Source organism: Anthonomus grandis, chromosome 5 (genome assembly GCF_022605725.1).
Source record: "Anthonomus grandis grandis chromosome 5, icAntGran1.3, whole genome shotgun sequence".
Classification (NCBI taxonomy): domain Eukaryota; kingdom Metazoa; phylum Arthropoda; class Insecta; order Coleoptera; family Curculionidae; genus Anthonomus; species Anthonomus grandis.
The window spans coordinates 26903674-26916643 of NC_065550.1; the positions used below are offsets into that span (position 1 = coordinate 26903674).

A 12970-nucleotide genomic window follows, 5' to 3' on the forward strand; every position below is an offset into this window, starting at 1 on the left:
AAGGTAGATTATGAAGTCAAATCTATAGATTGTAAACCTATTTAGAAAAATAATTTTAAGCACAAAAGTAACATCTTGTCAAGAATTGATTGATTTAATTAGAGTGTAAAAATAAGTCTGAGTATATGAAAAAGATAAGAAATAACACCTGGATAAATAATGAAAAATTTGAGCTTATTAAAGAAGAGATAAAATATACAAATAAATTAACCTTAAAAAAATTAAAGAACTTAATATTAGCTTCTAAGTTTGAAAACCTTAAAAATCAAATAAATAATCAAACGCATGCTTTAAAAAATCGTTACTTTTAAACTAAACGGAATTTATTATTAGCCTTTATTAATAACTTAATTAATAAAAAAAAAACAAAAAAGATAAAGTAATTATTGGTTCATTGATAACGGAAATTGAACAATTTAATGAAGTTTTTCCTGTTAAAGAATAGTTCTGTTTTCTTAAATAGTAATTATATTACTAACGTAAATAGCATAAAGAAACTAACACTGAACTCGGCACTCGGACATGCCGAGGTTACAGTTAGGGATGAACACAATCTTGGAGATTTTACCAGTACAATAGATCAATAAAACTATACAAAATGGAATCTTTTTATAAAAATTAAAAATTACTCGACTTTTTAAGTCAGGGGATAAAGATATGAGCAACTGCATGCCTATTTTAGTGGTAGGCGTATTCTGTAAGATCTGACAGAAAATCATAAAGAGAACAATGTTATCCTTTATACTCATGTACTGACTGACGAAATTCAATATGGTTTTATAAAGAAAAGTAGTACACTTGGTACGGTTGTTGATTTTATAGACTATATTGAAAGGGCTTTAGATAAAAAATAGTTATATGAACATGAAAACATAAACAAAATGTTACACAATCGGGGTGGTATTTCTAACGATATTTTTAAATCCATTGACAACGGCAAATTTACTATTTTAGCATTATTAGATTTTACCAAAGCAATCGACACAATTAATCATAGGATATTGTTAACCATTCTTCATTATATTCTTTCAAATTCTGCCTTTTGCTTTTTCGGGAACTTTTTCGCAGATAAATCACATTCTATTTGATTAAATATTATTGTACCAATTGAACTTGTTATTTAAAATGGCGTTTTTTAGGCTTCAATATTATCACCCTTATTATATTCAATTAACATATCTTTTTTATCAGCAGCCCTGGAAAAGTGTTCTGCACATTTTTACGCTGATGACACACAGGTATATCTAAGTTTCGATCCAGATATCACTGTTGAGATTTGTAGAGTTTTAAACTGTGAACTCGGTTAAGTAAATTATCATACGACCACTATTTAATACCAAACCCTAAAAAGTGCTCTTTAATAATTTTTGATCATAAACATTTTTCTAAACAACACACAGTAAGTGAAAGACGATACTCGTAATTTGGGTTTAACATTTGATAGCCCTCTAAGATTTATATCTGATGTATCAAACTGCATTAGAAATGCAATTGTTCGGCTAAAACTGTGTGACTCCCTTATTTTATCGGCGTTTAATTATGCAGATGTAACTTATGGAAAATGCCTTAGAGCTTCTGGTAAGAGAAGGATACAATTAATTCAACATTGCTGTTTTAAGATCTGAGAGTTAATTTTTGGATTAAGAAGGTATGACCATTTATCAAATGAGTTTGTCAAATGCAACTGGTTGAATATGGAGAGATTCGCGCAGCATGTTTCTATAATCAAATCATTCAGTTAGAACGGCTATCATATTTGTATAATCATATTATACTTGTGAATGGACATAAATGATAATTGGGATAATTCTGAGGACATCAGTGGTGCTACTTGTTTTCGATCCTTTTTTTATGGCCTCTTTCAAAAAACTTGAGATATTTGAAATGTGGCTGTACGGAATAATCCAACGAATATTATTGCAGAGAGAAGAACCAATACAGAACTGCTGAGAAAGATGGATTTCCTGAATACAGTTAAAATTCGAAAGCTCAAATATCTTGGACATGTAATCCGTAATAATAGCCAATATGTCCTTTTGCTGAAGATCCTTCAATTCGAAAAAGTTCGAATAGTCAACATGATCCGAAGTGGATAGGCACGGTAAGAAGGAGATTTCTACAAGAACGAATATAGGTTTAAAAAATCCATTCACAAATACAATTAAAATTTGTATCGCAATTGTGGTTGAATAAATTATTTAAAAAAATATATAGGTAAAAGGTTTTATTCTTAGTTTAAGTATCTGTATTTGTTTTAACTTCATTTTTGCTACCCCGCATACTCGTTGATTTACCCAGTACACACTGCCCAATTAGCAATTTTTCGATGCGGCAAATTGCAACGCAACGTTGTCTTAACCGTAGAGAAAACCCCGTTTTACACCAATTTGAAAGAGATTTTTTTGGTTGTCTCAACGTTACGCAGTGACTACCCGTTAATTTTCTAAACACTTTTGCAACGTTTTTAGAGTTACTGATTTTTGGACGGATGGACAGAACAATTATTTACTTTTTTAACAATAAACTAATAGATAACTCCAGTAGGCAGCTACTTTAAAAACACAACCTTTTTAATCCATATTTTGAACAGTCCTTATTAATAGTTGTTTTGTATGTAGTTTAATTTAAAGCGACATAGTTAGTGTGAAAAGATGGATCTAACTAAAATTTTAATATCTCAATTATTCATTTTATAAGGCAAAACGAAAAAAATTCCAATAATTTCAAGCAAAAAAATGAATTATAAAAATAAAAATATAGATTAAGTAGGTTATGTTGAATTGAATATTTTTTCTTCCTCTTATTCTCTCGACCTTTGTTTTCATCTTATTTCTAAAACTCTTAACATGTCAAAAAGCTTCCTCTACAGCAAAAAATGCTTAACACAGACGATCAGGCAATGTAATACCCATTCGCTAACGATGAGGTAACGTTGTTATTACTGGGTTTTTGATTCGAAAAATTGTACAAGTCTGCACGTCGTTGTTTTATGTGTAAATTACTACTGCTACCATCTTTAGTAAAAAAATACGTTGTAAAAATAGCGAGTTTTACAACAGTTGCGATACAGGTGCAGTACGTCGAAGTTTGGTCGAAAATAAACGTCATTGCAAAACCAACTAAATTTTGCAGTGAAAACAACGTTGCAACTAGTGAAAATAAGAGTAATCTCAACTTAGGTGACTGCAAATTGTTACGTGTTGGGTCTGTATTTATTTGTTAATATATAAAAATCTCATTGAAATACTTACATGCACAACGAATGCACTTGAGGCTCTCTAAACAGATTGTAACAGTCTTCGCAGATACGGTCCAGTTTGGCGAAGATGCCTTTGTCGTAGACGCCCTTGCACTGTATGTTGAAGAAGGACCTCTTGGAGAGGTGATGGCTCAGTAGCGGATCTCCTCTTCTCCAAGGGGTGCCCGCACGTGCGCTCTGGACCACCAACGCGATGGCCAGACACCACACCGCTGCCCTCCTAGTGCCGCTCACGCGCTGTTCTGGGTGCGACGATCGCTGACTCATCTGCAAATTAATAGGATCCAGGTTATCCAGAGATTTCAGTTTTCTTTTTTATGTATTTTGAGGCCTTAAAACTACCCCCCAAAGGATACTATTATTGGTGTTGTATTTTAAATAGTAGGATATAGTATAATAAGAAAGAAGACCTTGGACCAATGCCAAAACACTCTCGTTAACTCTGACCACTGCAACCAAACCTAGAATAGCCTAAAGAAGAATGAAAATGTTGCTATTCGGACTGACTCTCAGAGATAGAGTCAGAAATGAGGAAATAAAGAGAAACACATGCGTCACGGATGATATCGAGTGCATAACATGGCCAGAAAAGTCCACGAAAGCCTGAAAGACTTGTAGAAATTTCAGAAGAATTAATTTATCAACGGTCTGGAATTAGCAACATATTTCTGTCACCTCCAGGTACACGGAAAAGCTTGAGAAATTCGTTTCCTATAAAATTTTAGAGGGGGAGAAGTGAATCCTGGAAGAAGTATATTATTTTAATCATTTCCAGCTTTCCTGTGCCTGGAAGAGACAGAAATATTTTACTAATTTCAGGCAGTTGATCTTTCAGTACTGTAGCTTTAAAGGGGGGAGAGCTAGGGTTTGATAAAGCGTTACCATAGTCATAATGAGACAATCAAAATATATAGTGTCATAATCAAAGCACGTACTTCAACTTCTACATTTTCGGTCGCGAAAAGTCTAGATAGCAATCAAGCGATCCCAGCAATTGTCAGTGATGTTGAAAACAAACTTCATGAGGCAGCAAATATAGGGAAGGAAGATAAGATGTCATGGTAATGCAAATCATTGAGGTAGTTGAGGAATATTCGGAATTATTTGGACTGCCTGCGAAAGATTTAGATCAGAAGATGATGATATTAATCGACTGGAGATCACAAGCTGATGAAAAAAGTAGATGCAGAACACTTACGTTGTGGACAAACGATGTCAAAAAAATTGCTAGCACTGGCTTCAAGAAGCTCAAAACCGATTCAATTGGTATAATTTAAGGAGGCATATGTTTAACTTTGGATGCAGAAGGTCGGATGATGATGAACAAATTTAAGTAAAAAATGCAGGTGTTCAATGAGTTTATTGGAAAAAACTATGTTCACGTTTTCACACCTCTAACTTCATTGATTTTATAGATATGAGTATTTTCGCTTTAAAAAATTTTTTTTTTGAAGAACATTCCTTTAACTTTTAAGAGTGTTTTCTTTACTTTTACAAATCTTTTAAGAAAACACCGAAGCAGGTAATCAAGGATTTTATTAGAAGAAGCTGTATTCCAATTTTTAAATCTCCAACTTTGATGGATTCAAAAATATGAGCACTTTCACTCAATTTGATTCATTTTTTTAGACTTCTCTCTCCCATTTTTTCTTCCTTTTCTGTAGCAAAATACCCGAACATATCCTCACTTCGTCGAACTTAAAATCGAGAACATTCCAAATAAATGATTCTAAAGCGCTCGTTATGTAATTAACTGCAAAATTCCCAGCCTTCTATCAGGCGCATAGATATCTAAAACACTTTTTAATTAGTTTTTTTTTACGTAGGCATATTATTGACATAAACCGGATCCAATAATAACTGCGGATGACATACTTGCTATAAATAACAGAAAAAATATATCCATTAGTGTAGGTATTTACGTCACAATTACAGCTTATGTTTCACCTGTGATAATCATAAATTAACCTATTAATTATAAGTAGATAATGTTGGTATTAGATAGATATGATTGGTTTACATTAACTTATTATGGCTTAATTGGGATAACTTGTTTATTAAAAAACGTATTTTATATGGGAATTTATTATCTAGTGAGTACGTTTCTATCGTAACCAGTTGATCGGATGCAGTCTGACTGAACTGATTTCCCGATTCCTTGCGACTGTGGCAGTAAAAATATGGTCGACAGATCTTTCAGCACAAAAGCTTCATTGTTCTTCTATTTCATGGAGTTCATATTCTCCTTCTACTATGATTTTAACAATTTTTCCATATAAACTACTGAAATACATCTGTAGTGAGATTTCTTCTCCATTTATGTATCTAGTAAATAAATTTTTGAGAAAGTTAATTAGTTCCATTTTTAAGTAGCTTTGTCGGTATATTCTGTACTACATGCCTTATGTTTTTTTTCTGGTTCCTAATTCTTGCTCTATCTATTTTCATAACTATATTTATATATTCGCGTTATATAAGAAATTTCTGGTGCTGTTGTCATATACCTTCATTAATCTTATTTGAGGTGACTCATAAAGATTTTATTAATTTCCATACTTCTAATGATCTTGAGCCTCCAATATAGCTGTCGATTTCTTTACGTTGTACCTCCCAAGTTAAATTCTTATGATCTAATAATTAAGGTGGATTATTTTATGTAGTAACAAAAATAATTTTTAACAAAATTTCACCGATCCGACTCTGTCCAACAGACACACCCACTCGAGTATCGTACGATTTCACGTAACTGTAGGTACCGTATACGTACTTCGAGTCGACTTCCTAGAACGTTATACCACCTGTGTGTGCGTGAGGGGTGTGTCCAATTCGAAAAATAGATAAAACCGCTTTAAAGCCTTTTCGGATATTTTGGGTCTTTTCACCAATCAATGGTACAGAAGATCAATGCCCTATGTTTAACATACAAATGGTAGCAGACCAAATATAAAGATGATGTAATACCCGATATAAATAAATAACATCCCAAAAGGAATAAAATCAAGATGATGGGCCCTTCTCGGTGGTCATTATATTCTGATGGGTGGTTCCGATAATTATCATTTCGTGGAAGAACCCGGCTTGTATGATGTCACACCACCGGTGGAAATGGCGAGAGTTGGTTTCCGAGAAGTTGCACTCGAAAAGTTTAGTAGATAAATTATGATGATTTTTTGACGAGCGGAGCCAGTCTGATGGTGAAATAAGTCATGACGAGCGTATATTAGGCTATACGTTTGATCATTAAAGATTTTCGTGGAATTATTGCGTCATTTCGGTGAGGAGAGGGGGGGGTTTCACTTTAAGTAGATTAAAATCTCTGCTTGTTTAGTGAATTTCGGAAATTCTCTTCTCGTTATAAGGCTTTCTTCTTGGAATGTGTACCTACGTGCGTCAAGTCAGGTGTGCCCGTTTCCATTTATATGACTCGGTTTTATTATAATTTTCTGTAGGTTTAGAGCGGAGTTTTAAAAACTTTTGGTATGCAAGCAAAATTCAGCTCCCAGGATCATATAGTCTTTTCAAAGGGAGGAAGACCTCAAAGTGAATTTGAGCACGCATCTACCAATAACGAAAATTTGAAGAGTCTCAGATATTATAAATACAGTTTACTGCGGATTTTACAATACTATCATCCACTACCAAAATATCAGGTGTTTACACAGAAAAAGCTCTAGCACTCTATTTGGATTTAGATTTAACTGGAAATAAATACAACCTCTTTACAAAATTTGTAAATGAAGTAAATACAGTTTTGTTTCCAAATTTATATGCCATTAACCAACTTAAAAATCTCCTTTGGCTATCTTAAGTTACTACCTCTGCAGAAGCCGATTGCAAGAGCTTATTAAATATTTTTAAGGCTTTAAACTTAAATGAATCAAAACAATTAAAATAAATGGGGCTTTAATGGCATTTGGGGTCATATAAGTAAAATCTGTATTGTTGTGACGAATTCATAATGAGTTACTTATTTTATTGGGTATTACGTCACTTATAGCAAAAATCAATTAAGAAATTACTATCTCACACGCTCAAAAAATTTACAAGAATTTACTTTAAAATTAATTTTTTTTTAATTATAAATATTTTTATAATTATTAATATTTTATTTTTTCTTAATTTTTATTAATATTTTTATTATTATTATTAATTTAATTTTTATTATTATTATTTTTGTTTTTTTTTTAAATTTTCAAGAATTATTATAATTTTTTGTCAAAAATTTACCACAAGTACAAGGAATTTTATAGATTACATTTTTATTAAATTCATTTTCATTGAAAGGTTTAGTTTTTGTTAATAAGTATGGTAATGTGTTTTGTGATTTAAAAATAATTCTTCTTTTCAATTTACAAGATACTGATGAATCTTTGTTATAGTCACTAGCTATAGTTTCTTTAATAGACATTTTCGAAAACATCAATAAGGTTATATGAGTTAATCCTGACACGTTGTATTGTAGACTAATTAAATTTGTTCTTAAGAAAGAAAATCCTGAACTTCTTCGCGAAGAGGAGAAATTAGTGTTGGACAAAATTAATGCAATTCGGGAATTTAAATTTTAGGTATCTAAAAAAGCTTTGTAAAGTGTGACGTGATTTTTACTATGGTGCTTTAACTAATGTTCTTTCAAATACAAACTTTATCAAAAATGTATTATGACGGAAATTCAATTTTCTTTGCCTTTCGGTAGATGCTTTGGAAGCTTATCAAAAAGAGGTAAGAAAAAGTCGATTGTGGCACACTCGATAATGCATTTTAGGAAAGTAGTTTATGATAAAAAACTAGGCCTGATAGGTCCAAAAGTACCATCTACTATCATGGTAATTTTATACCATGATACGTAATTTGTAAATTCAGAATAACTTCCATCATAGTAAAAATACAGCAATAAACTTCTGCATGATTGGGATCAAATCAATTGAAATAATTTTTCTAATTCTCAATGTATCACAAAGGACTTTTTAGTTAACAGATGTTATTAGAATCACGATGAAAGAGAAAGACCTGGTGCTTATGAAATTAAAAAAAAAAGTGATGCTGACAAATTAAAGAGTTTAAAAATAGGAAGAATCGGAATGTCAAAACACAGTTTTGACGTATTAAAACTTAAGTAATTTTAGATATGATAGTTTTCGCTTTGAGTTTGCTACAGTAAATGACGTAAGCTCTATTTTCAATTCCATAAAATCAAATGCATCGGGAAATGATAACATAACACTGCGAATGTTGAATTATTGCTGCCCACTACTTTTGCCACATAATAAATTTTTGTTTGATCAAAGGATGTTTTTCTAAACAGTGGAAGGAGCTTATTGTATGCCCACTTCTTTGTGCATACGCAAGTAAGAAGATTTTAAAAAACATTATTATATCTGATTTCCAGGCAGGAATTCGATAACCTCACTGTGCACTTTCAAATGTAACTGAAAATATAATTAGAGCTAGGAATAATCAAAATTTAACGTCCCTTTGATTGTCTGATTTTTCGAAAGCATTTGCACGGTCAGCCATGATGTGTTAAATTCAAACTTGAACTATATCGGATTAGATGAAAAGTGACATAACAGACACATTTTTTTTAAAGATTATTTATGTAATCGAAAACAAAAAGTTATTATTGATAGTATTTATTGAGACTCGCTTCTGGTCACTACAGGCATTCCGCAGGGTTCACGCATGCTGGGTTCGTTAATATTTTTAATTTATACCTTATTACTTTATTTTCAGAAATTGAAAATGAACATGCTCTTGCTGATGATTTATAATTGTAATGTTAGTTTTGAATTTAATGAAGCTCTGGAGGTCAACGGTTTAATTAACCAGGATGTATAAAAATTTACAGCTTTTTAAAATTTAAATCCTAATGCAAAAAAATTATATTATATGTTGTTTGGTCGTAAAAAGTTTAAGAGATTAATTTTTAACTTCGAATTTTGCAAGAGCATATTCCATATATCACATCAGCAGAAGCCTAGGTTTGATCCTTGATATGGACTTGCGCCTTAGAAGCCACGTTGATAGTTTGTTAAGAAAATCATATTGTAAGTTGAAAAAGTTATATGTTCATAGCAAAAACCTAAGTTTTATTTTAAGGAAACGACTTTGTAAGCATGTGATTTTTTCTATTTTTAATTATGCGAGTATTGTATATGGTTCCTATTCAGATTTACTAATGAAAACTGTAATCCAAAGGATGCATCGTGGATGTGGTCGATTCGTGTTTGAACTTAGAAAGTACCGACTCCGAAAATATGGGAAATGCATGTCATAATATTTACACATAAGCTAATTGTAACAAATACTCCTAGTTATTTATGAAATAAGTTAAAATATAGAAAGGAGACCCATGATATCAGAGTTCATACCTCAAAGCAGCCTTTTATGTTAAGGTTTAGAATAACCCTGTTTCGAGGGAGTTTTTCGTATATATCTGTTAAAATTTATAATAATATCGAAAACTCGGTATTAAAAAAAAGGAATTTAGGGCCATCTACTTTCAAAAATAAAGTTTAAGGTAAATTGATCGCTGCCTTTCTTTATTCTTAATTTTTATAAGACAAGAAATCCTATTGGGTATGGATAAATAGTCAATACACCTATAAACTCTAGAAATTGCAAAGGCTTTTCTTTGGTATCTACTGCTACTCCGGTACTTAAAAGTATTATAGTAATATAGCAAGTTTATATGCAAGAATAACTATTAAGCTAAATATCGCCTATTTCGGTAAAAATATTATAAAAAATACCTAGATGAATATAAGAACTTTTTATTTAGTTTAGAATGTATTCCATTGAAAAATGTACTAGGTGTATCAACAAAAAATTGGATAAATCTTGTCTAAAAAAATTATGTATTTGAATATCCAGTGTGCACGGTTTTGCCTGGAAGACGATAAACATTGTCATTTTAAATGGGATATCCTATATATTATTCTACACTATATTCGTTAGCTATGCATTCCATCACCGAATTTATCCTAAATACTGAAAACTCAGCAAAATCTGTTTTAAAAAGGAGAGGTATTCAAAATTATAGGCATATTTACAAGGATTGAACACACAAATCAGCACAGCTTTCTGAGGTCGACTGCAACTAACTTTGCTTGTTTTGCGCAATTTCTTGCTAATGTTTTAAATAGAAGAAGTCAGGTGGATATGGTGTCTACTGACCTCTCTACAGACTTCGATAAGTCCATGATACACTACTTAAAAAACTCAAGGCTTTTGGCATATCAAACAATTTTCTAATTTTTTTAAAGATTTTATTTGCTTGATTGTACCCAGTTTGCTCAGTACAATGGATACAATGGAATCTGCACAATTTGTAACATCAGGCGTGCCACATGGGCAGCAATCTTGTCCTGCTATTCTTGGTTTTTATAAATGACATTGCCGATGTTATAGTATATTTGTAAATGAGTTGAAGAATGTGCAGAGGAAATTTTTGAAGTACCTCGCATTTCTAGAAGACCTAGTTTATGGCTCAAGAGGGTCAGACGATGAAGAACCACTACAAAAATTTGATTTTTAAAGTATACTCAAGCGCAGACAATAACACTTTAATTTCGTTTTTGTATAAGTTGAGAAGGTGTGCACTTTGTTGAGCAGACTTAATTTTAATGTCCCAAGAAGTCTGCTCAGTATTCAATAAGGCTATAAACCAAATTGATCTGAGTTGACCTTACTCGAGATTCATTCGAATAGTTAAAGATTTGCTATAAATATGTATCCTGTTTCTTTGTCATTATGTGCTATATATTTTAGCTATGTAACTTATATAATTATACTGTCACAGTACTTTAGATTAATTATTATTTTTTATTGATTCATGTAATGTTGTACCAGTCAATTAATTGTGTACTACTGCTATAATAAATAAATAAATAAAAGTAATAAATTACTTTAACTGCATGGAAAAGGGCAAAGGATAACTTAATTTTTTTGAAAAAAAATTGTGAATTGCCTTGAATGCCTCAAAAACAGACAAAAATACTTTAATACCAGTAACAGATCAGAAATTACTTTAATTATTTAGGAATCGTGAAAAAAATATCTGAAAAAATTCAAAAACTGCTCCTGCTTATAGAGGTATATAGATTAGATTCCATTGGAATATGTACTGGGTGTACGTGCAAAAAATTATATAAAGGTTCATCTGGTCTAATAAAATAATGTATTTGAATATGCAGTATGCATGGTTTTGCCTGGGCGACACCCTATATTTTATTCTGCACTGTATTAGTTAGCCATTCAAATAGATATCTGTATTTCACCGTGATATATTTAACATTTTCTTAAAAAAGTGATATTTCAAGAAAAAAATCATCAAAGTAGACCTAGAATGTTTTCAGAGGGAGTACTCTGAATGACTCTATGGAGTTTTAGGGAACTACATACATATACAGAAACAGCAAATTATTTTTAAAGAATCCAAACGCAGCCAAGCCTAGATACAGGAGGATAAGGTTTATTTTAATTTTTTAAATGTCAGTTATAAGTGTGCATTTTCTAAGATTAAAAAATAAAGATCCATTTTGTCAGGCCTACTATCTTATAGGCCGTAAATTTTGGCCGCTAAATTGTCTTATAATAATTAAATAAATATATAATATATATACACTGACTCTATGTATTATTCATAACGTATTAACAATTATTATTGTTAATTTATTATGTAAAACACGGAATTACATTTATCTGATGTAAAAAAACCGCGGACACCTGTTGGCGGCTCCATTGTTCCAGTAGCGCATTTTTTTTTCCTTTTTTTAAATACGTATCTTTTCTTTTTAATCAGTCGCCGTAATGGGCAGTTATCATGCTAATTTATTGCTACCGACAGAATGAATTACGCTAAAAATCTGAACATTTTAAGTAGGGTTTAATACGGCCGTAATAATTCAAATTACCCGCTAAAGTGAAGCGTTGCAACTAATAATTGCTCATAAAATAAACTTTCCTTAAATTATTATCAACCGTCACGGGCAATAAAATGCGGTCGTTATCGGGGACAGTAAAATGACTATATTTAGAATAAATCACTTTTTATGACGCAACAGTTTCACAAGAAGGTTTTCGGCTTGACATCTCAGGACCACCAATAGAATGAACGGAGATGGGAGGTGTGTGTTGACTCAGGTCCGCACTTAACCATATTTAAGTTTTCCATTCAATTTTTTTTAATTCATAAATAATTATAATATTTTTATGAAGCTGAGTAACGTCTTAACACACTAAACTCCTTTTTCGAGTTTTTTTTGATTAGGAGCGCACTTAACCCCACTTAGGCGTTTTGTGAAGTTTATAATAAATTTATTTAATAGGTCGCCATTTTTTTTTGATCCAGGTAGGGAAGGAAAACGCCTTTTGTATTTAATTTTTTGTATAGATGAAGATGAAGCTTGTCCATCATTTTCAAATTTGCGTCATGGCTATTTTTTTATACTAATCCATTCTCAAATTAATTGAAAAATCCCTTGTTTTTGTGGTTGAGGATTTTTTTTTTAATTATTTAATCTTTTATATTAACGAAACTTTTGATTAAAAATGGAATTAAAAACATAAATAAATTTGTCCAATGGTATCCTGTTTTTTTCTCAATTGCCAAAAACAGCTGATGCGGTCAAAATGACTTTAATTTTTAAAACTAAATTCCGCTAAATTTAAATATAAAAATTGTTATATTTTACAAAATTCCAATATTTTAAA

At 31.3% G+C, this 12970-nt stretch overlaps 2 protein-coding genes across 9 annotated transcripts in view; one reads left to right on the forward strand and one right to left on the reverse strand.

The window, feature by feature from the left end:
- LOC126736931 (calcium-independent phospholipase A2-gamma-like) overlaps positions 1 to 12970 on the forward strand; it is a 38798-nt gene that overhangs the window by 19197 nt on the left and 6631 nt on the right. For 2 of the 4 annotated variants that reach the window (XR_007660832.1, XM_050441574.1), the window contains one exon: positions 1924 to 2209. The exons of the other annotated variants lie outside the window; for them this stretch is intronic. The gene's annotated coding sequence lies outside the window, so the exon portion shown is untranslated. Of the gene's footprint in view, positions 1 to 1923; positions 2210 to 12970 lie in introns of those variants that run through there. 4 annotated transcript variants of the gene reach the window in all.
- The window catches only part of LOC126736932 (crustacean hyperglycemic hormone), an 88144-nt gene that overhangs the window by 5645 nt on the left and 69529 nt on the right, over positions 1 to 12970 (reverse strand). For all 5 annotated transcript variants that reach the window (XM_050441583.1, XM_050441584.1, XM_050441585.1 and 2 more), the window contains exon 2: positions 3252 to 3526. In XM_050441583.1, the coding sequence (XP_050297540.1) occupies positions 3252 to 3526 (275 nt within the window). The remainder of the gene's footprint in view (positions 1 to 3251; positions 3527 to 12970) is intronic.